This window comes from Capricornis sumatraensis, chromosome 11, assembly GCF_032405125.1.
Source record: "Capricornis sumatraensis isolate serow.1 chromosome 11, serow.2, whole genome shotgun sequence".
Taxonomy (NCBI): Eukaryota; Metazoa; Chordata; class Mammalia; order Artiodactyla; family Bovidae; genus Capricornis; species Capricornis sumatraensis.
The window spans coordinates 29,299,038-29,324,142 of record NC_091079.1 but is presented as its reverse complement, the minus strand read 5'-3'; the positions used below and the strand labels follow the sequence as shown (position 1 = coordinate 29,324,142).

Here is a 25,105-nt window from a genome sequence, read left to right as displayed (position 1 = left end):
CAAATCACCTCACCCTATGCTTCTCTGCATAGAACGATGCTATGCTTCTGTGCATGCGACAACAGAGGATGAGATGGTTGGATGGCATCACCGACTCAATGGACATGAGTTTGAACAAGCTCCGGGAGTTGGTGATGGACAAGGAAGCCTGGCGTGCTGCTGTCCATGGGGTTGCAAAGAGTTATACACGACTGAGCGACTGAACTGAACTGATGCTTCTGTGCAATCCATCCACTCCCTCCATCCCTTATCCTAACTGGCAATGACTTATCCCTTTTCTTTCCCTGTAATTTATGCCTTCTCTAGATTGTCTTACAAATGGAATCAAGTATCTAATCTTCTGCGGCCTGGCTTCTTTCACTTGTCGTATTGCATTGGAGATTCACAGATGCTGTTACATGTATTGGTGGTTTATTCCTTTTTACTGCTGAATGGGATTCTGCTGTATTTGTCTTCTCCTTTTTAAGATCCAGCCTAAGAATCAGTTTCTCCTAGAAGTCTCTGATCCAAGGGTTATACGTTGTTTCTACGTTCCCACGGGATTCTTTCATCACAGCACACAGGGAGAAAATGTGTTTCAGTCATTCCCATATTCCTAACACAACACCTAATAGATGCTCAGATGCAAGGATGAATGTATCTCTGTTGGAGTGAAGTGACCTTAAAATAGGACATTTCTGATACTCTAATAATGATATGGGCTTCCCTGGTGGCTCAGACAGTAGAGAATCTGCTTGCAATGCAGAAGACCTGGGTTCGATCCCTGGGTTGGGAAGATCCCTGGAGAAGGGAATGGCAACCCACTCCAGTATTCTTGCCTGGAGAATTCCATAGACAGAGGAGCCTGGTGGGCTACAGTCCATGGGGTCGCAAAACAATGATATGGTCTCATTCCATTCTCACAACAGCCTGTGAAACTGGCACTACTATACATCCTTTACAAAGCAAGAAGTCAAGTCATGCTAATTTGAATCCAAAACCTGGGGCTAAAAATACAGTGTGACAATGACATTCCTCTGTGATTTGAGTGGCTTGAGGACTTGAAATCTGTGTTTTGGTGGCAAATGTTCATATTCTTTAACCTGTTCTCTATTTTAGCTCTGGTCAAGCCAGCAGCAAAAGAAAGGTAGTGTCCTGTTGGCTAAAACCCAAGCTCTTAGGTCAAACAAAATGGCGGTGGGACGGGCCAGTAGCTCACTGGTCCTTGAGAAGAGGCTAATTCACTCCAGGCGGCTGGGGTTGGCGGGGAAACTGCAGGCAGTCGGCTCGCATGAAGCAGCACTGACGCTGCATCTGACAGGAGCCCGGCCACAGGCGGAGAAAGATGGAGAGCAGATTTAAAAGGACTTGGGTTTAATTGTCACTCAACCAGCTGTCTCTCAGCTGGGAAAATTCATCTGACAAACCGTAAATAACTGACATCAGTCCCCAGAATGCACAACGGTCAGGGGTCCAGGTCTGGGATCAGGATGCAGAATGGTAATGACATTGGTGATGAAAACTGAGTCCCTTTTTCCCCTAATTCTGCATGCAGTCTGTCACTCCTGCGAAGACGAGGAGGGAATTAAATTCAACTCACATGGGCCAGTCGATCAAATCTGGCAAAGAGCTCGTTGAGCATCCTGACCAGCTCCTGAGCAGACAAGGTCGTGGAGAGGTTGGTAAATCCTTTAACATCTGCAAAAAGAATACTAGACAACAGGGAAGGGATGGGGAGGGGGAAGAGAGTACATTAATACTTGAATCTATCTTGGGAGAAACATCCCCATTCAAGCAAACCAGCTGTGGCCTGAGATGTTAGCTCTCCTTGCCAGGGGAGTCTCGAGGTATACCTCAGTGTTTACCGAACATTTCAGCAGACAGTCCACCCAGGGGTTCAGGAAGGACAAGACGGCAAGAGAAAGCCCTTCTTCCTGTGCAGGACTGTGGAGCGCTGGTAACGTGAACAACCCAAAAGGTGAAGTTTTCAGTAGTGAAGTGAAAGTCACTCATTCGTGTCCAACTCTTTGTAACCCCCTGGAATTCTCCAGGCCAGAATACTGGAGAGTGTAGCCTTTCCTTTCTCCAGGGGATCTTCCCAACCCAGGGATCAAACCCTGGTCTCCTGCATTGCAGGTGGATTCTTTATCAACTGAGCTATGAGAGCAGCCCCGGAATAGATCAATTTATTGTGGAAAACAAAATGAAGACTTATGAATTATCCTTGCAAATGCAGATGTCATGAACACAGAGCGTAATGGACACAGGGACAAAAGAATGCAAAACCACTTTACCTCCAGTCCGATGACATATGCTCTATCCCAAATTGCAGGCACATAGGGTTACAATGTTTTTTAAAATTGAGGAAATAAATAGCAAGCCTGGGAGACCTTTGGCAGAATAATAATGACTTCTATGAAATGCATATTTATTAAGAATTTCAGTTAGCTGAGGTTTTATCCTATGCATATTCCTTGGTGGAAGGGAAAGGGTGGTCCTTGAAAGCCTTATCAAAGCAAGGCACTATATGAGTGCTGTCTTAGTCAAGCCACCCAGTTAGCCCGTGGGGAAGGCAGTGTTCATCCATCCCAATGTGAAGATCAGGAACTTTTGTCCAATGTTCACTGGTAGCCCATGGCAGAGTTGGGATTGTCCTTGAGGCTGAACTGCACGGTGAGGCACTACTCTGCCCACCTAACACACCATCTCAGGGATCAGTTCAGCCTCAGGGGTACCTCTGAGAGGAAGGATGAACATCAGAGAGGGCACCGTATTTTCTTGATTCTCGTATTTTTTACCAAATCTGAAACTGACTGCATCTGTGCAATGTGTCACACTTTTTGGTTAGTTTTCTTAGTGCTGCATAAAATAATGCTGAGTTTTACCACCAGTGTGACTTAGTTTTAATGAGTTAGCTGAATCGGTCAGAAGGCCCTGTGGAATGTGCATGGACTTACATTGGTCATCCCTGGTATTCAGTGGTTCTTAAAGTTGTCTCCATTACAAACTCCTTTAAGAATCTGATAGAAGTTATGGATTTTAGCTCCTTAAAAATGTGCAAGTATTCAAAATTTTGCACTTGATTTCAAGGGATTTTTACTTTCCCAGAAGCCCACTCAGGGACTCATTAGGAATCCTTAGATCTCAATGTTTAAAAATATTTATTTCCTTTTATTTATTTATACTGGATCTTAGTTGTGGCAGATGGCATCTTCGATCTTTGTTGCAGTATGCAGGGTCTTTAGTTGTGGCATGTGGGGTCTTGTTCCCTGACCGGGGATCAAACCCAGGCTCTCCTTGTGAGCTCAGAGTCTTAACCACTGAACCACCAAGGAAGTCCCCTTTAGATATCAATTGAAAAGCTATTGCTTTAATTAATCAGTTAATGCCTTAATTATTTAAGCAAATATTTATGTGACCTGCTACACACTGTGCTAGAAAATTATATTAAATGATAAATAATGCCCAGTACCTGTCCTCAAGATCCTCAGAGGATGGGGAATGGAGTTGGGCAGTCAAAGAGAAAAACAAAAACAACACAGGCAATGACTGCTGTAATGGAAAAACTCATGGAGGGGCTTGACCAGCCACTGGAGGATCAGGAGTTTCCTAGTGAAGCAAAGTCCAGGGGGAGTCTTGAATGACCGAAGGCAGGGGTCCCCAGCCTCTGGGATCTGAGTCCTGATGTGCGGTGGAGCTGATGTAATAATAATAGAAATAAAGTGCACAATAAATGGAATGCACTTGAATCATTCAAAACCATCCCCTGTCCATGCCCTGGTCTGTGGAAAAACTGTCTTCCACGAAACTAGTCCTGGGTGCCAAAAAGGCTGGGGACTGCTGCTCTACAGAACTTGATGGTAAAGTGAATAAAAGAATGGGTGCTCTTAGCAAGAGATCAGCACATACTAGGGTCTGGTTGGAGAACGAGCAAACGTACCATGGTTCTGCAAGAATTCAAAGACAGCTTGTCAAAGGGTAGTATTGAGCAAGGAAGGTGGGAAGAGGAGAGGGAGAAGGGAAAGAAAGAGGGAGAGAAGGAGGGAGGAAAGGAGAGAGAGAGAGGAGCTCAGTGGAGAGAGCAGAGGAATAATAAAGAAGGGCTGGATGAGCCAGGTTGATGAATACAGACTTTTTCCTGACCATGACGGAAAGTGAGTGAAGGGTTTTAAGCACAGGAATGATACCTTTTGGTTGTTCCTGTGTGAGGCTTCCTCTGCAAGCGTCACCACACTGCTACGGTCCTCTACGGGTTTCTGGTGGTATAGCATCTGGTCATGTGGATAGGATTTGTGTCTAGACAGACTGGGGTTCCAATCCCAGGTCAATCACTTGTGAATACTATGAACTTCTCCAAGCCTTTGTCTACTGGAGATCATTTCAGTACCTACTTCATTGGTAGGTAGCGAGTGTTTAGCACAGTGCCTGGCATAGCAAGTGCCCCATAAATGTGTCAGCTCTTGGCATCATTATTGTACAAAAGTGCACTATAATTGAATGGCTGAATGGAGGAGAGACAAGCAACGAGATAGAAGAAAATCTGACTATTAACTGGATTATTTATCACCTGAAGTTAAAAGAATTCCTAACTGTGGGCAAAAGCCTGAAACAACAGTAACAGCAATCCTCAGAATAGACTGTGGACTTGATTCTGTGCTAGGAGTTCTACAAGTATGAACTCATTCATTCCTCATAAAACCCTATGAAGGAGGATCTAGGATGATCTTCTCCGTTTTACAGATAAGGAAGCTGAAGCCTGAGTAACTTGGCAACACACATGAAAAGCTGGGGTTTGAACCAGACAGCCTGGCTCTGGAAACTTTACTGTTTTTAAAAAAGCTTTTGGCCATGCCACGTATCATGTGGGTCCCCAATCACGGATCGAATCCACATCCCCTGCATTAGAAGCACAGACTCTTAACCACTGGACAGCCAGGGAGTCTACACTCTTTACCACTATAGTATGCTGCTGCTGCTGCTAAGTCGCTTCAGTTGTGTCTGACACTGGGCAACCCCAGAGACAGCAGCTCACCAGGCTCCCCCGTCCCTGGGATTCTCCAGGCAAAAACACTGGAGTGGGTTGCCATTTCCTTCTCCAATGCATGAAAGTGAAAAGTGAAAGTGAAGTCGCTCAGTTGTGTCTGACTCTTCGCGACCCCATGGACTGTAGCCCACCAGGCTCCTCCATCCATGGGAATTTCCAAGCAAGAGTACTGGAGTGGGGTGCCATCACCTTCTCCATATAGTATGCTACCTTTGAAATAAACCATCATCCTCACACACACGGGAACTGGAAGTGTCCAGAGACCGTCTAGTAGAACTGTTCACTTTATGGATCTACTTGCCCCAAACTACCAATATCTGTCTATGGAAGGAATGGTTCATTCATTCATTTAATAGCTAATTAATTAAATGCCTACTATGTGTCAGATCCTGGAGATACAATGGAGAGAAGAAAGTATAATCACAGCCCTTATGGAACAAGGAGCCTACTGAAAGAAAAAATAGAATCCTTAAGGACAAAGGGCATAAAGGTTTCAGACATGCTCAGGGTTTCAGCAGCATCATTTTTGTGTGTGGTCTTCTGAACACATGTTGCTTTATGCACCTGTGTCTGTACAGGGTGTGCCTGTTCCCTGGCATAGCTTTCTTTCCTTTTACTACCTACTGACATCCTACTTGTCTGCATACTAGTGTTCACTGTAGCACTGTCTACAACAGCCGAGACCTGGAAACAACCTAACTGTCCATCAACAGAGGAGTGGATAAAGAGAATGCAGCACGTATAACAACAGGGTACCACTCAGCCATAAAAGGGATGAAACTGTGCCACTTGCAGAGACATGGATGGACCTAGAGACTGTCGTACAGAGTAAAGTAAGGCAGAAAGAGAAAAACAAATATCCTGTATTAATGCCTGTATATGAGATCTAGAAAAAGGTACTGATGAACCTATCTGCAAGGCAGAAATAGGGACATAGTCATACAGAACAAACGTATGGACACCAAGGGGGGAAATGGGAGTGGGATGAAATGGGAGATTGAAATCGACATATATAAACTATTGATGAAAGTGAAAGTGAAAGTCGCTCAATCGTGTCTGACTCTTTGCGACCCCATGGACTATACAGTCCATGGAATTCTCCAGGCCAGAATACTGAAGTGGGTAGTCTTCCTCTTTTCCAAGGGATCTTCCCAACCCAGGGATCGAACCCAGGTCTCCTGCACTGTAGGCAGATTCTTTACCAGCTGAGACACCAGGGAAACCCAAGGATACTGGAGTGGGTAGCCTACCCCTTCTCCAGCGGATCCTCCTGACCCAGGAATTGAACCGGGGTCTCCTGCATTGCAGGCAGATTCTTTAACCAACTCAGCTGTGAGGGAAGCTCATATGATACTATGTACAAAATAGATAACTCATGACAACCTATGTATAGTACAGGGAACTTTATTCAATGGACTGTGGTGACCTAGAAGGAAATCCAAAAAAGAGGGGCTAAATGTACATGTACAGCTGATTTGCTCTGCTGTACAGCAGAAACTAACATGACATTATAAAGCAACCAAACTCCAATAAAAAATTAATAAAATAGAATCCTGGACTTCCCTGGTGGCTCAGTGGTAAAGAATCTACCTGCCAGTGGAGGGTACATGGGTCTGAGCCCTGATCCAGGAAGATCCCACATGCTGCAGAGCAACTAAGCCCAGGCACTGCAACTACTGAGCTTGTGCTCTAGAGCCTAGGAGCAACAACTACTGAGCTCACGCGCCGCAACTACTGAGACCCGAGAGCCCTAGAGCCCGAGCTCGGCAACAAGAGAAGCCACCACAACGAGAAGCCCAGGCGCCCCGACTAGAGAGTAAGCCCTGCTCGCTGCCACTAGAGAACAGCCTGAGCAGCAGTGAAGACCCAGGGCAGCCATAAGTCAATAAACAAAACCCTTTTTAAAATGGTCCACCTTAAAAAACAATCTCTGGAAAAAATAAAATAAAATCCTAGTTGTCCTTTAAGACCCCATTCATATGCTAAGATTCAACTTGGATGGAGATTTCCCCAAGCATAGCTGGTCACCACACTCTCGCTCTTTGCCTAGCCTGTGGGCTCCTCTGTCAGGGCACTAATCCCCTAATCATATGCGCTAGGTGTGCTCCATCCATAGGTAAAGAACAGGCAGAGCGTCACCTCTGTATCCCAAACCTTAGTGCATGGTGGGCCTCATGAAATATTCCCTGAATTGAAACAACAGAAATCTTCAGAATTAAATCTTCCTTCCTCCGAGTGGTCATGACCACCCCTGGGATTCCCTGGAACCTGCTCAGAAATGCAGAATCTCAGGCCCCATCCCAGACCCTCTGGGTCAGAATCGAACAAGAAGTTAACAAGAGCCCCAGGTGATTTTTGCGCATGCTTAGTTATGCAATAAGTTTGTCGAATAAAAGATAAGAAGAAACCAATGCCCTGGTTCTCACTTTATTGTTCATTCTGCTACCTCCAGGTGCTGGACTCAAGATCAGATCTATTGACTCTAAATGTCAGCTTGTAACCTTCCAAGGTGAATATACCGAAGAGGCCATATTAATTGTCAGATCTAATTTGCTTACATAAGTTGTTCATTTGGCTGAAAAAAATTAGTCACTCTGCAAATACTGTCCTCAAGGATGCTTAGCAGAATTCACTAGACTCATTAGGAACATGAGCTGTGTGTAGACTTTTCTTCTAACCTGTGTTTTTGGGAAGGTTATTTAACCTCTTTGAGGTTCTATTTTCTTGATAATAAACCAGAGATCATGCAAGCTACTCTTCAAGGTTATTCCACTTACAAACATCATTTATATCACTTATAAATAACAGTGTAGTCCTCAATAAGTGGAGGGTATGTAAATCCTTGTGAAAATTTTTGGGAATTGGAGAGATGGCCACTCAAACAGACCTTCAAAGCCAAGTTTTCTAGCTCCACCCAATTGCATTTTGTTTATGCTGAAACCAAGCAGGTCCCTGTGGGGCTCTTGGGCACAAAAGCCTTTCTGTGTCCCCCATTTCTTGATTACAAAAAATAGGGTCCATTCAGCCTCTGTGACTTTCCCTGAGTTCCAAAGGGCAGGCTCAAACAATTACTAACTAGGGAAGGGATGGGATGCAAAGACCAGGGAGGAGCAGTTAAGAAACAACAGTGTAGGGTATTGGGGCAGGGTCCTGGTTCCCCCTCAGGGGATACACGCAACAATATCTTTGAGCTGTTTGAAGCCCCCTCCATGTAGAAGTTAACAGTATGCTGCCCACAAGCATGGAGACCCCAGATTGGTTGAAACCAGAAGGTTGATGATGCTCACGCCCACTTACTTCCCCACCAGTGGATCAGAAGAGTATCCATCAGCTGATCACACCCTCTTTGAGCTGTAAGACTCCTCACTGCCCCCTCCAGGTCAGCACACATTGTTTTGAGGGCAGCAGCCTACTGTGGCCCCCTTGGCTTGACAAAGCAATAAAGCAATTCTTTTCTACTTCACCCAAAATTCTGTCTCCAAGAATTAATTCAGTGTCTGAGTACAGAGGCTGGATTCAGCTTCAAAGTGATGATTGCCCACTTTGACAAGCCTGGCTGGGAAGAAGCAGCCAATCAAGAAATTGAGTGGACTGAGTTATGTGAGCATAGGTGCAAATGTACATGCTATGGGGTTGGGGGCAAGAGGAAGGGAGCTAGGGAGCTCGGGCAGAAAAGCTAACTGTCCACCAAGTCCACACGTCCTGGTCACTAGCAAAGGCCACTAGCAGGGGCTCTGGCCCTCTCGTATCAGGGTGGGGCCATGTAATCAGGTCCCATCAATGGAATCTGAGCAGACTGATACGTGCCATTTCTGGGCCAAGTGTTTTAAAAGCAGGTATGCTTTTTCTCTCCAAGAACAGAGTGGTGAGAACGTTGACACCCATATGAAATGTAGGGGCCTTTATCCCTGAATCACCCACTGACCAGGGTATATAAGCCAGGAGGAAACTGTGTGGACAAATTATATTGAATTTATATCACTGAAACTGAGAGGTTATTTGATAGAGCATTACCCTAACTAGCACAAGAAGAGTCTTAAATATATGGGGAGTAAGGAAAGAGAAATAGAACTGGACAGATGGGACTGGAAGCCCAAGTGGTTTGCCATAAAAAGCCGAGTAGCCAGGTGGAGCTCCAGAACAGAGCTGATGAAGTCTCAGATGTTTATAGCTGAAATCGACTTGACAGTCCAAATGTTTTGTCCATTTCAAGCAGCTAGGCTTTTGAATTGGGAAATGGAGATCCAGAAAGATGAAATGATGCAGGAGATGAGTGCCTCGTAGAAAGTGCTCTGGGATGTGTGCAAACCCGGAGCTGCTGGCCGCAGTCACCCTGGGATACTCATGTCCCCAAGCACGGCTCCTCTACCACTCCTTATCAGGACAGGATGCAATGAGCTGTATGAAATATAACTGAGCTGGACATTTAGAGCAGACTATTTTTAGGGAAAGGTCACAACATAAAAACTACATAAAAGCAACCGAGAAGAAAGAATGATCCAGGTGGGTTGCCTGGAAGACAGTGACAGGATGAGAACTACATTTCAGAAATGCCACCTTCCTGCACTGGGTGTGCTCTGGGGGCCAGGGTAAGGCTGTCCTCCTCTGCTTTTTTCTTTTTTAATCTCCGGTCCTATTTTAGTTTGCAGTAGCCTTGTGGTGGGCAGGAGAGGCTTCACTGCCCTGCGTTGAGAGCATCTTCCAAGGACCTGCAGGCCATGGGCATCTAGCCATCAATGCCTCTATGAACAGCAGGGAGGGGCGCCTCCAGCTGCCAGGATCTTTGCACATTCTTCTCCCATTAGAAGTGGATCCTTCACCGCGAGCTCAGGCTGCTGGAGAATGTAGGGCAGCAAACTCAGTCTTAATTTAGTGTGGCTCCAAGTTCTGGAAAGGAGTCTGGAGCACAAAAGCTTGGTTCGATGGCTGAAAATAAATGGGTGAGGTGCAGAGAGCAGAAGTAACTTAAGTTGTCCTCCACTAAGGGAAGTCCTGGAAATTGATTAATGGAGAAGGAACCCCAAACGTGTTACTTATTGAACTTAAAGTTCCCAAGTATGTTGATATGGGCATGTAGGCTTCTTTATATTTTTATTTATAAATATTTACTTCTATATATTTTTAGGGTAATTTTTCTCTCCTCTTTCTCCATGGTGACAGGCACTTTTGTAATTTGTCATACACCTATTTTAAAATATGCCATATTTCATTACAGTTATACTTCATTAAATTACATATCATTATACTTATATATGGGCTTCCCAGGTGGCACTAGCGGTAAAGAATTTGCCTGCCAATGCAGGAGATACAAGAGACATGGGTTTGATCCCTGGGTTGGGATGATCCGTTGAAGGAGGGCATGGCAACCCACTTCAGTATTTTGGCCTGAAGAATCCCATGGACAGAGAAGCCTGGCAAGTTACAGTCCATGGGGTCACAGAGAGTGGGACACAACTGAAGTGACTGAGCATGTATGCATGCATACTTATACATAAATCATTATGCTATGTCAATACATACTTCATGTCATATATATCAAATATTTATTATATGTTTTGTATTTTTCATATTTATATCTCACTGTTCTGCCTTCACTTGTGCTGATTCCTCTGTCCAGGATTCCTTTCCTTGTTTTTTTTTCATTTGGCTGACTCAACTTCAAAGAAGCAAATAAGAATCATCTCATCTAGGAATGTTTCTCTACCCACCTCCATCCCCATTCCAGGCTTTCTTCTTTTTACGGTCTCTTATCATCCTTTGCTTATGTTAATAATAGAACCTCACACTGGATTATAGTTATTGGTACTGCCCTGAGCCTGTTCTGCAACTGGTATTGACAGGTTCCTATTGACTGTGGGACCAGTTCCTTGATCTGGATTGTATCTTTTATTAGAGTTACTGTTTGACAAGGGGCTCTTTGCAAACTCATGCATCTAAACCAGTGTATCCCAGTTCTTGGTTAAGTATCTGAATGACCCATACTTAAACACCCTCTAAAGGGTGGTGTTAGAATCAAGCTTTCTGTCAGACTTACTTTCCCACGAGTACCCTGGCACACCAGAAAAACACCCAGAGATGCTGGTAAGAAGGAAAAGTTGCTCTTCCATTCTACCGAAGTTAGGAGGAACAGAACTAAGAAGGTACACTGGTGATTTTTAGAGCTGGTCAACCTATAGATTCCCCCAGTGCTTGGGAAATTCCCACCCTATGATATTTGCTGGGAGGGAGACACAAGTTTACTGGACAAGCTGAAAAGTTAGATTGTCTGCTTCCTGGTTACTTCTGGGGAATGACTGGGGCTCAGCCAATTGGACACATACCTGTGCCTCAGGCTTGCTTAACTTGAGATGCAAAGAGGTGGGGTCAGGGTGGGGGGGTGGCTCAGAGGCAGCCAGATCCAGACTCTGGGGCTGCAGGAGGAACGCTGTGTGCAGGGGTGGAGTCTGGGACAGGGCTGGTAGCGCAGGAAATGGATTCTTCAGGAACAGCGGGAGCAGCCCTTGTCCTTACTGGCCCAGTGCCCTGCTGGGATGTTGGCTGTGCTTTCAACTTCATTCTGGCCCATTTCCTGAGCCTGCCTCTCCATCCTTCCCCAGTGACTCTGGGGGCCACCACGTGGCCTTTCACTACATTTCTTTTACAACAGCCAGGGTTGGATTCTTTATTTATTTATTTTTTTAAAAAGCATCAGTTTTCATTTATTTCAATTCAGAGAATAAAAATTGACTTGATTTATCTTTTATTCATTTGCTATTTAAAAAGGTATGACTATGACTTGGAACCAATTACTAATAAGTATTTAAGAATTTTAAATTATAAAATATTACTAAGATATTAAATATCCTATACAAAATTTTCATAAATATGTCTGTAAGTAAACTTTATATGAACCAAGGAAAAGAGAAACTATTTTTTGCTTATTTTGAGTTATAAAAAAATAAGACCTTAAAACCAACATATGCTGCTCCACATTTACAAGTGATGCTGTTTTACAAATTTTTCAGCTCATGGACTTTGACAGGGTTGGATTCTTTTTCGCTTGCAACCATGAAAATGTCTGAAACAATCTACAATATGCTTAATGCTCTATGATACGCTTACACCCATCCTTCGCTTTGTATGTATCTTCACTGACATAATCTGTATAAACCACTATAAGGTGGCTGTTAAAATGCCCAGTTTACAGAGAAAGATCCTGAGATGCAGGAATGTAAATTGCCCACAGTCATACACAAGGAAGAGGGAGAACTGGCATTCTAAACTGGTCTGCCTCATCAAAGGGCTGCCCTGGTGGTTCAGACAGTAAAAAATCCACCTGTGATGCAATAGGTACCGCTTCCATCTCTGGGTTGGGAAGATCCCCGGGAGAAGGGAATGGCTACCATTCCTTCGGGAGGGCACTCCAGTATTCTTGCCTGGAGAATGCCATGGACAGAGAAGACTGCTGGGCTACAGTCCGGGGTTCATGTGCATGAGGTTGCAAAGACTCGGACATGACTGAGCGACTAACACTTTCATTTTTTCACTGCCTCATTAAGGAGCCCCCAACCATGCCCCTCTGATTTTCACTATATACCATATCCTCTGGCACAGAGGAGGCATGGATGGATGGGTGAAGCAATAATAGATGGTTGGATGGATGGATGGAAGAGTGGGTGGCCAAAAATATATTTGCAAAACAAAAATAAGCTGTAATCCTTTTTTGTATTGTTTTAAAGACACTTATGGGACTTCCCTGGTGGCATAGAGAGTAAAGAATCCACCTGCAATGTGGGAGACCTAAGTTCAGTCCCTCGGTGGGGAAGATCCCCCGGAGAAGAGAATGGCTACCCACTCTAGTATTCTTGCCTGGAGAATCCCATGAACAGAGGAGCCTGGTGGGCTACAGTCCATGGGGTTGCAAAGAGTCAGACACAACTTAGTGACTAAACAACCAAATCTCTGTAGGTCGCTCAGCAAGAGCTTTGTGCATTAGGGAAGCCCCCTGACCTGATGAAGCCTCAGCGTGCTGATCTGAATGGGGAATCAAAAGACCCATTTTTTGTTGTTATAAAACAGCCTATGGGAACATGCTCAGAGCCTTGCGTGGTGTATGTGAGGTTCTAATACTTTAGTGTATCTCATAAATTCGCCAGAGTTAGAAACAGTGGTGATGAGCATGGATGTGGAGGAACCAGGACTACAGCTCAGCTCAGAAGGGAGCCCTGAATGGGACATTCACAGCCCGTCACGACTTGACCCTTGTCTGCCAAGGTAGATGGGCTTGTTCCAGACAAGTCTGGGCATAGACAGGAATCTACACAATGGAAGTGACTTGGCATGCATTAGAAATATAAAGAAGGGATGTATGCAATTGCTCCTGAAGCCTCCAGATCATATTCTGGAATCATTTTTTTCCCATAAAACTATAAAAAGCTCTTGTCTTTCCTACTCAAAATGTAAAGGCAAGCAAGCCTGCTACAGGGGAGCCAGGCAAGAGGTTGATTAGCAAATATAACTGCATTTCTCTGACATTATTCTGGAGGCTCAATTTGGAAGTGTAAAACTCTCTGATGAATAATCACTAGTTAATGAGTTAATCAATCACATGAAGAAAGGCGCTGACATTTAGGCAGACAGAAATCATGGCGGTGAGGTGAGAGCAGCCAGGGCAGAGACCGAGGTGGGAGTCTTGTTGCTCACCTGACATTCTCATAGCGATGGATGTAGATCCGGTGGAACTGATGCTGCAGGTGCTCGTCTTCCACGTTGGTCATATCGTTGATCATCTCCAGGACAACAAAACGAGGAAGCACGGACAGCACAAGTCGCTCCTGCGACAAACCAACACAAGGGTGAGAACTAAAGTATTGCTGCCGTATCAGTCAACAAAGGACGTTAGCGCCATCAGGACATGAGGTTACAGCTGCCCGGACAGTGAGCCCTGAGGGAACTCAGGATGGAGACAAAGGAGCTGCCCACTGCCAAGCCCATCTAGCAGTCAAGTGGCTGCAGCAACGCTGGACCATGCACCCTGAGGAAACTCCCAGGAGGAAACACAGGATATTTGCCCCAGAGAGCGGAACTGCATATCAAAAGCATGATTTCAATGAGCCCAGATGCTTGTATCTTCCCTTACATAGAAAAGCACCAAATTCCTTAAGGAGAGATGTTTGATTTTCTTTTGTTAACAGTAATCCTTTGATGTTCCAACTACCTGGTCTCTTGTTGCAAAAACTCTTATATATCCTGGCTCCCCCATCCGCCCTTGCCTCTTAGAAACAGTTTTCTCAGCATGTCTGAGATGCTGTGTTCTAGGCTTGAAATCCTCAGAAAGTCTGCTGAATAAAACACAGCTGTTAGGGGAGTGGGTACATTTCCTCGATTCTGACTCGCCACAACAAAAATTTGAAGCGACGGACGTTAAAGCCCTCCGCGTGTCACAGCTCTCGGACAGTGTTACAGCTCCATGTTATAGCTCCATTTTATTTAGAAAATAAAAGGAAAATACATCCTCAAGGCATGAGGGCATGCCTGGAGCCAGGGTGAGGAATCCCGCCCGTGGCAAAGGTCATGAGGAAGGAGGCCTGACATACGCAAAGGTGGGATCAGGCCTCAGGGGTCCCCCTGGACATTCTCGAGCATCTACCCCCAAACCAGAGTCTGCCTACCTTACTGCATTATGCTTTCACCTACACTTCTGACATTATGGGGGGCTGTCCCCCACCACCTCTCTCTGAGAAGGAGCTAACTTAGAGCTCCAATTAGTAAATCTCCTGGCCGTAACAAGAGTGTTTCAGTCAAAAAACTCCTCTGACGGCTCTCTAGCCTGCCTGAGAGGTTTATCTGGCCACATGTGATTGTTCACAGCCTCCCAACCGTGAGAGGCACGAGATGGCACAAACTTTCTAAATACAGATTCTTTTGAGAAGTTAGAAAATTATTAGTATAGTATTAGCGAGTTAGTTAGAAATTATACCAGTGGAGGGTTTCATTGTTGAGCCAATATTTGCTGCTAAGACTCCATATCCCTTGCCCCTTATACACACTAATTGATATAACTAGCATATAGGAGAAATAAGTATTAACCTTGATATTAATCACGTTAGACCTCAGACTAGGTAAATTCTTTTCCTGATTATAGCCCACTGCACCTTTGCTCTGTAGGAATGCAATTTTATCTGGTGCCTTCGGAGGGTGGTGCCTGACTTAAGAAAATCACCTTTGAAGAAAATAAGTTTTCTGGTTGACTAATCATCATCAGAAAGGGTCGTAAAATGTTAGCAGGCCTCTTGGCCAGAAGATGATGTAAATCACCTGAGAACTTTGTATATCGGAAGGAATGCAGAAAGAAAGTGTGGTTTCAATAAGGGTCAGGACTGCTGACCCTGCGTGACTTTGTATTTTCCATTTATCTCTATGTATGACTTAAAGTATAAAAGCGGCCCTGGAAATAAAGAAACAGACCAGTTCCTGGAAAGACTGGTTTCCCCTGTGTCGTCTGTTCTCGTTCTCTCCTTTTCAGGCTGAATTCCTGTATGGAGCACAGAGGCTCTCTATGTCTACTTATTTGCCCTGGCTTCTAAGACCCACGCGAGAGGGAGCCCAAGGCGGAGCACCCTCCGCTATTCAAGCAGGCACCGGTGGCCTACGTAGACTGTGCAAGCCCCTTGTCTCGGGGTTTTATTGGTTTTCTGTGTAAACCAAGTTATTCAGCATCTTTTCTCTTCTATTTTCTTTCCTCTCTCTCACTACACTATTCTTCCCTAATCTCTCTTTCTATCTCAAATTAAATAATTCTTTCCTAATCGCCAATTCCATCCCCGCTTTGAATTACTCTGGCTCCCCTGGGGCTGGACCCCGGCAAGGGCATGCTGACCCAAAAGACACAAAGAGAAGACAGAGAGAGAAAGAGACAAACAGAGACAAAGAGAGACAGAGTGTGTGTATGTGCGCACACACAGAGAGACCCCGGGCCCTTTGGCTCCTCTTTTTGTATGTTTTTTCTTCCTCCCCCTGGGCCTGCCTATGTGAACTGGGCTGGCCAGGAGAGCTGTTTGTTCTACCTGAGGTCCTGCTCCAGTGCTTGGACCTTCCTTTGTTCTATTTCCTTGGCCTTTTCCCTTCCTTGTCTTTAAGCCATCGGCATTCTTGTGGTGGAAAAGGCCATCCTTTTTTCCTATTCTAACTACCTAACAATAACTATCAACTTTTAGTTTGTGCAATATTTTTTCCCGTCAACAAGGGACAATCTTGTTAAACTGATCACTGGGTCTCAGAAGGGTGGATGGAGCATGTAGAAGTCATGGGGCTCTTGGCTGAACTTCTTGAGGAACTATTGATTTTCTACTATTCTAGGAACATGACAAATGTCTACTGAGTACTTGTTATTTTCTGGGCGCCATGCTGAGTGTTGGTAGATGGTGGTGAACCAAATGGATGAGAGCCCTGCTACTGTGGAGCTTACATTCTAAAAGGAGATACAGACATTGAATACAACACACCCAAACATGCCCACACATGCTGATGTGTAACAAATGCCAAGAAGAACAAGTCATGATCAGAGATTATGATGGTTGATGACATGATCCAAATTGGGGGTCAGGAATGACCTTCTTGAGGAACTGATATGTAAATGAATTTCTGAAAGTTTGGAATGAGCCAGCCTTGTGTAGGGTGAGAAGAGAGCCCCAGAGGGAGGAAACAGTGAGTGCAAATGTCCTGAGGCAAATGGAGAGCAATGGTGTGGCTGGAGGGTGGTAAGAGAGGAGTGTGGTGATATGCAATGAGGTTGGAGGTGTTGATAAATGTGTCAGGCCTGCCTAAGATGTTAGCATTTAATTCCAATTAAAACCAGGAGCCATTGCATGATACTAAGCAGAGGAATGACATAAACTGATTGATATTTTAAAAGAACATCCTTGGCTGTGGTTTGGAGAATGAATTGTCAGAAGGGGCCAAGGGTGGGCAGGGAGACCAGGTGAGAGGTAATGGGGGGATACGGTCTATAGGACTGGCAACCAGAGGGATGGCAGGAGAGAAAGAGGGTGTAACCATGGTGATAGCTAGGTTTTTGAGTTTGGTTAATAGGAAGCATGTGCTACATTCACTGAAACGGGGAAACACGGGAGAGGAATCAGGCTCAGAAGACATCAACACTTCCTCGAGAGGAAAGGAAACCAGAAACATATAGCCTGAAAGTAGAAACCCAACACTTGTCAGAAAAATGTTTTACCATGTGATCAACATGGTAGATAAAAACAAAATAACTCATTGATTAGCAACATGAACTAAATCGTAAAAAGATCTTGTGCTGTGGGAACTAAGCAAGAATCTGCTTCTTTCTTTTTCTCTAATTTGCTCTAGTATGGAAAGTTTAAGACAGATACATTTTATTATTATTATTAATTTTCAAAATTTAAGTATAGTTGATTGACAGTGCTAATTGTACATTAATGTATGCTGTTCAGCAAAGGAGCTATCCCACGTTGAAGGTCAGGAAGGGTGGCGGTGAGGAGATAGCCTTCGTCCAAGGTAAGGAGCAGCTGCTGCGCTTTGCTGGAGCAGCCATGAAGAGATACCCCACCCCCAAGGTAAGAGAAACTGAAGTAAGATGGTACGTGTTGCAAGAGGGCATCAGAAGGCAGACACATTGAAACCATACTCACAGAAAACTCGTCAGTCTAATCACACTAGGACCACCAGTTAGCTTTGTCTAACTCAATTAAACTAAGCCATGCCCATGGGGCAACCCAAGATGGGCAGGTCATGGAGAGGTCTGACAGAATGTGGTTCACTGGAGAAGGGAATGGCAAACCACTGCAGTGTTCTTGCCTTGAGAACCCCATGAACAGTATGAAGAGGCAAAATGATAGGATATTGAAAGAGGTACTCCCCAGGTCAGTAGGTGCCCAATAAGCTACTGGAGGTCAGTGGAGAAATAACTCCAGAAAGAATGAAGGGATGGAGCCAAAGCAAAAACAATACCCAGCTGTGGATGTGACTGGTGATAGAAGCAAGGTCCGATGCCGTAAAGAGCAATATTGCATAGGAACCTGAAATGTCAGGTCCATGAATCAAGGCAAATTGGAAGTGGTCAAACAAGAGATGGCAAGAGTGAAAGTCGACATTCTAGGAATCAGCGAACTAAAATGGACTGGAATGGGTGAATTTGACTCAGATGACCATTATATCAACTACTGCGGGCAGGAATCCCTCAGAAGAAACAGAGTGGTCATCATGGTCAACAAAAGAGTCCGAAATGCAGTACTTGGATGCAGTCTCAAAAATGACAGAATGATCTCTGTTTGAGTCCAAGGCAAACCATTCAGTATTACAGTAATCCAAGTCTATGCCCCAACCAGTAACGCTGAAGAAGCTGAAGTTGAATGGTTCTATGAAGACCTACAAGACCTTTTAGAATTAACACCCCCAAAAGATGTCCTTTTTATTATAGGGGACTGGAATGCAAAAGTAGGAAGTCAATAAACACTTGGCCAAACAGGCAAATCTGGCCTTGGAATGAGGAATGAAGCAGGGCAAAGGTTAACAGAGTTCTGCCAAGAAAATGGACTGGTCATAGCAAACACCCTCTTCCAACAACACAAGAGAAGACTCTACACATGGACATCACCACATGGTCAACACTGAAATCAGATTGATTATATTCTTTGCAGCCAAAGATGGAAAAGCTCCATACAGTCAACAAAAACAAGACCAGGATCTGACTGTGGCTCAGATCATGAACTCCTTATTACCAAATTCAGACTTAAATTGAAGAAAGTAGGGAAAATCGCTAGACCATTCAGGTATGACCTAAATCAAATCCTTTATGATTATACAGTGGAGGTGAGAAATAGATCTAAGGGCCTAGATCTGATAGATAGAGTGCCTGATTAATTATGGACGGAAGTTCGTGACATTGTACAGCAGACAGGGATCAAGACCATCCCCATGGAAAAGAAATGCAAAAAAGCAAAATGGCTGTCTGGGGAGGCCTTGAAAATAGCTGTGACAAGAAGAGAGGCGAAGGGCCAAGGAGAAAAGGAAAGATATAAGCATCTGAATGCAGAGTTCCAAAGAATAGCAAGAAGAGATAAAAAAGCCTTCTTCAGCGATCAATGCAAAGACATAGAGGAAAACAACAGAATGGTAAAGACTATAGAGATCTCTTCAAAAAATTAGAGATACCAAGGGAACATTTCATGCAAAGATGGGCTCGATAAAGGACAGAAATGGTATGGACCTAACAGAAGCAGAAGATATTAAGAAGAGGTAGCAAGAATACACAGAAGAACTGTACAAAAAAGATCTTCATGACCCAGATAATCATGATGGTGTGATCACTCATCTAGAGCCAGACATCCTGGAATGTGAAGTCAAGTGGGCCTTAGAAAGCATCACTACGAACAAAGCTAGTGGAGGTGATGGAATCCCAGTGGAGCTATTTCAAATCCTGAAAGATGATGCTATGAAAGTGCTGCACTCAATATGCCAGCAAATTTGGAAAACTCAGCAGTGGCCACAGGACTGGAAAAGGTCAGTTTTCATTCCAATCCCAAAGAAAGGCAATGCCAAAGAATGCTCAAACTACCGCACAATTGCACTCATCTCACATGCTAGTAAAGTAATGCTCAAAATTCTCCAAGCCAGGCTTCAGCAATACATGAACTGTGAACTTCCAGATGTTCAAGCTGGTTTTAGAAAAGGCAGAGAAACCAGAGATCAAATTGCCAACATCCGCTGGATCATTGAAAAAGCAAGAGAGTTCCAGAAAAACATCTATTTCTGCTTTATTGACTATGCCAAAGCCTTTGACTCTGTGGATCACAAGAAACTGTGGAAAATTCTGAAAGAGATGGGAATACCAGACCACCTGACCTGCCTCTTGAGAAATCTGTATGCAGGTCAGGAAGCAACAGTTAGAACTGGACACGGAACAACAGACTGGTTCCCAATAGGAAAAGGAGTACGTCAAGGCTGTCTATTGTCACCTTGCTTATTTAACTTCTATGCAGAGTACATCATGAGAAATGCTGGACTGGAATAAACACAAGCTGGAATCAAGATTGCCGGGAGAAATATCAATAACCTCAGATATGCAGATGACACCACCCTTATGGCAGAAAGTGAAGAGAAACTAAAAAGCCTCTTGAGGAAAGTGAAAGTGGAGAGTGAAAAAGTGGGCTTAAAGCTCAACATACAGAAAACGAAGATCATGGCATCCGGTCCCATGACTTCATGGGAAATAGATGGGGAAACAGTGGAAACAGTGTCAGACTTTATTTTTTTGGGCTCCAAAATCACTGCAGATGGTGACTGCAGCCATGAAATTAAAAGACACTTACTCCTTGGAAGAAAAGTTATGACCAACCTCGACAGCATATTCAAAAGCAGAGACATTACTTTGCCGACTAAGGTCCGTCTAGTCAAGGCTATGGTTTTTCCTGTGGTCATGTATGGATGTAAGAGTTGGACTGTGAAGAAAGCTGAGCATCAAAGAATTGATGCTTTTAAACTGTGGTGTTGGAGAAGACTCTTGAGAGTCCCTTGGACTGCAAGGAGATCCAACCAGTCCATTCTGAAGGATATCAGCTCTGGGATTTCTTTGGAAGGAATGATGCTAAAGCTGAAACTCCAGTACTTTGGCCACCTCATGCGAAGAGCTGACTCATTGGAAAAGACTCTGATGCTGGGAGGGATTGGGGGCAGGAGGAGAAGGGGACGACAGAGGATGAGATGGCTGCATGGCATCAGTGACTCGACGGACGTGTGTCTGAGTGAACTCCAGGAGATGGTGACGGACAGGGAGGCCTGGCGTGCTGTGATTAAGGGGTCAGAAAGAGTCGGACACGACTGAGCGACTGAACTGTACAGCAAAGTGATTCAGTTACACACACATATACATATACATTCTTTTAAATATTCTTTTCCATTATGGTTTATCATAGGATATTGAATATAGTTCTCTGTCCAAACAGTAGGACCTGGCTGTTTATCCGTTCAACCTATAACAGCTTACATCTGCTGACACCAACCACCCACTCCATGCCTCCCCCAACCTCTGCCCCTAAGACAGGTGCATTTTAATCATCATAGTTTCCTCATATCTTCATAGATATTTATGGATCCTAAGCATTTTCACCATTCCTTCTTTCATTTGTTCCTCACAAAACCCTGAAAAGAAGCAGGCAGAGATAATTAGCTTCACTTAACCGACAGACTGAATCAAATCAAATCGCTTCCGTGACCTGAACAGTTACCACATGGCAAAGCCAGGATGCAATCCTTTACCACGCTTTTCCTGGATGGGATTCTTGGTGAGACAGGAAAAGCCTCAGGTTCTAAGTCTGACTGGAGTTCAGATCCTGCCTTCATCCCTGAATAAGAAGGTAGCGCTAGGCGAACTACATCCTCTCTCTGAGACTTAGTTCCCTGGTTTGGCAAATAGTGATAATATCATCTACTTCACAAGGCTGCAAAGGAAATTCAATGAAATAAAATATGGCAGGTGCTGGAGTTAATTCCCTCCTGCTGCTTCTTTGCTCTGTTTAACCCTCCTCTCATGTGAAGGGCTTTATCAATGAAGTGTCCACAGAGCTTTACATGATAAGGTTTGTTCCTCTTGGGAAAGCTGTCCCATTGAGGGGCTGAGAAGCCTGCTTCCTGCAAACACCCCTGCCTGATGTCCATTTCATGCTTATTACGCTGTCTGTCAATTTCCAGGTACTTGTGATCCAGTTCAGGTAATCGCTGCTGGGTGGGAGTCGGTCCTCATCATGGCTTTGAGGGGCACTCGGAGCCTCAAAACTGTAGGTACTAAAGAAATATTTCCTAAACAAATAAGTGAGCAGAGAGATGGCAGAGACTGTGTTCAGCTCATGACTGCATCTCCTTCCACGGCCATCACAGTCCCTGGCACAGGATAATTAATTATTAAATAGATTCTCTAAGTGGCAGTGCACATTCAGTCTTCAAGTATGGCATAGACGCTTTATGCAAGACTTTAATTTTTTTATTTTTAGAAAACATTTTAATTTCAATGTGTTCCCAGATGACTAAAAAATTTAAACTTATTACAAATTTTCATACACAAGAGCTTTTTCTGACCAAACCATTTCATGTTTTATTTTCTGACTATTAGTTCTGGGACACTGGTGAACAGAACAACAGATATTACTTAGGAGGTCGATGCACCTTGTTTACAAACAGAAATAGATTTTTTGTTTGTTTCCTTTGTTTTACAATTCCAGAAACACAATTTAACATTAAATACCTTTTAATAATCAAAAGGGGATAATCATAATATTGTCCCCATTAATTCTGAAGATATATTTCATAAAATGCAACATCTTTATGGGAGATTTTCAAAGTAAAATTTTAATAGCAAAATTCTCCAGCATCTAGGTTTGCCAGCCTCTAGCTAGTCTGGCTACTGCCAACTGCCTCAGCTCCCCACCCTGTAAGGCATTTTCTTCCAGACAATGGGAAATTGCCTGGAGTCTGCTTATAAAAGCCCATTTTCAACACTTCTGCTTCCCTCAGATTTGCTAGCTGCTTGAGAAACATCATTCAAATCCCCTGAAAACACAGTCTGAAAGAAAAATGGGAAAGTTTGCCCCTTAATACAATTCCCAAGTCTTACTGAAGCAGAATATCAGATTTTCCGGCTTTGGAGGTCAGAGGTACAAGACTTTCTCCTGTAGCCAGACTATGGCCCAGGGTGGCCTTTGTACTCACATTCTGCACGTCTTTCTCTCCCCAGGTTTTTCCCATTTGCAGGAAAAGGGGCTCCGGGTGCATTTCAAGGGCCTCAGTGGCTTCTGCCTGGATTTGCCTCTCACCTAACTGGCTCTATTCCAGTCATGAGAATGGCTTCATGGCATCTATTGCTACAGTGCACCCTGAAGGGGAAGTCAAGGTGAAAACAGTGAGAGAGTCAGCATCCTCATTTTATCCAAATACTTTTCCTGGAGGAGAGAAAGAAAGCAGGGCAGTCCTCTGAGGCAGGCAGTACTTCCCAGCTTGCACGCACCCATGCTTCTGAATGGCTTTGGGAAGAACTCACCATTCAGACCCTCGCAAACCAGAGACCTCCCAATACTCTCTGTACCGTAGGCCAAGCAAGGTCAACTGCAGTATAGGTCCAGGCTGTGGCGAGAGGCTTATCCTGGGGTTATAGATAATATACTTTTTAAAAAATATTTATTTATTTGGTTGCGCTGTGTCTTAGCTGCAGCATGTGGGATCTTTAGTGGCAGCAGGCAAATTCCTAGTCAAGGTGTGTGAACTCCTAGCTGTGGCGTGAGGGGTCCAACTCCCTGACTAGGGATTGAACCCAGGGACCCTGCATTGGAAGCTTGGAGTCCCAGACACTGGCCCCCCAGGGAAGTCCCCATAATATCTTATTTTAAAGTGATCGCTCATTGTGTAGCAAGCCAAGTGCTTTGCATTCAGTATCTAATCAAAACCTCACATTAACCATGCATGCATGCTAAGCCACTTCAGTTGTGTCCAACTCTTTGCGACCCCATGTACCATAGCCCATCAGGCTCCTCTGTCCATGGGATTCTCCAGGCAAGAATAGTGGAGTGGGTTGCCATGCCCTCCTTCAGGAGATTCTTCCTGGCCCAGGAATTGAACTCATGTCTCTTAACATCTCTTGCATTGGCAGGTGGGTCCTTTACCACGAGAGCCACCTGGGAAGCCCATAGTAGTGTGAAATGGAGTATTTGCTGCCTTATCAGTAAACAAGGATGGGACAGCTGTCAGGGATTTCCGGCCTCCAAATGTGAATCTCTGAGCCCAGAGGGCACCCAAAAGGGAGAACAATGCCTGTGATCCAGTTTCTGAGTCCTCCCTACAGTGAATGAGGAACTAGGGATGTAAAAAAACCAAGAAGTACGATGCTGGCCCCAGAAAGCTGAGATGCATATGAAAGGAATGATTTCAGTAAGCCCAGACGCTTCCATTTTCCCATACATAAAAGAGCACCAAATTCCTTAATTTGAGATACCTGATTTTCCTTAATTAACAATAAACTTTTGATGTTCAGACTACCTGCCTTTCGCTGCAAACTTCTATCTAACCTGACTCCTCCCCACCTGCCTCCTTGCAACAGTTCTCTCAGGGTCACTTGAGACGCTATCTCCTGGGCTTGAAGTTCTGAGAATTCCCATCAAATACAAAATAACTCTCAATTTCCAGGTTGTGACTATTTTTTTTTTAATTGACAGTAGGTTACTATTTTCATTGCATTTTATTGATATATATAAGATGTTGAGATTTAAAGAATTTAAGCCAAATGAAGCAGTTCAGAGTCACACAGTTGCTAAGTGCATAGTGAAGATTCAAGCCCATTTCTTTTTCCTTTGAAACTTAGATTATAATTCATCCATTTATGCACTTGTTTCTCATGTCAAGGTGTAAGTACCATGTGGCAGGTGCAGGGCTGGGCATGGAGAATAGGCAGTCGACAAAACCAGACATGATACTCACCTTTGCAGAGATAATGTTCTAGAGGTAATGAATGGTAAATAAAAATATGGAGTAAGAATACAGGATGCATTTATGTAAAAATGAAATCGAACACTTTGGAAAGACTTGGTAATATTGAGTAGCTACAACACTGCACCCAAACTAGATGTCAGCAAGCCAGCCATACACATTTGTGGGAAAAATAATAAAAATCCAGAAATCACTCTGATAATTTTGAGAGTACTTTTAAATATGTGGCTCCATTTTAAAGAGCTGGAAATTTTGACTGAGGCACTAGTAGCTGTAGTCTCTGTAAGAAACAATAGACCTCTGCTTGAAAAATACCTTGGCCTTATTTTAAGAGACCAGATAATGAACTTATTATTCTATGTTTAAATTACAAATAAAATATTTAAATTGAATTCCCATAAGCTCCCATTTCAACCTATTTTTTCAATTTACCAAGCAGCCTCCCAACCAGATGACTTCAGCTGAAGGGATTTTACAGTTCTTATTTGGGTGTCTGTCACCCTCCCTAAGGGCTACCTGGGTGGCACTAGCAGTAAAGAACCCTCCCGCCAATGCAGGAGACGTAAGAGACGAGAGTTCGATCCCTGGTTGGGGAAG

The 25,105-nt window shown here is 44.1% G+C and overlaps 1 protein-coding gene across 1 annotated transcript in view; it reads right to left on the bottom strand.

The window, feature by feature from the left end:
- ADCY8 (adenylate cyclase 8) overlaps window positions 1-25,105 on the bottom strand; it is a 233,176-nt gene that overhangs the window by 144,637 nt on the left and 63,434 nt on the right. The window contains exons 3-4 of the mRNA XM_068983599.1: window positions 13,706-13,836; window positions 1,580-1,691 (exon numbers count right to left, since the gene is read on the bottom strand). Coding sequence (XP_068839700.1) covers window positions 1,580-1,691; window positions 13,706-13,836 — 243 coding nt within the window. The remainder of the gene's footprint in view (window positions 1-1,579; window positions 1,692-13,705; window positions 13,837-25,105) is intronic.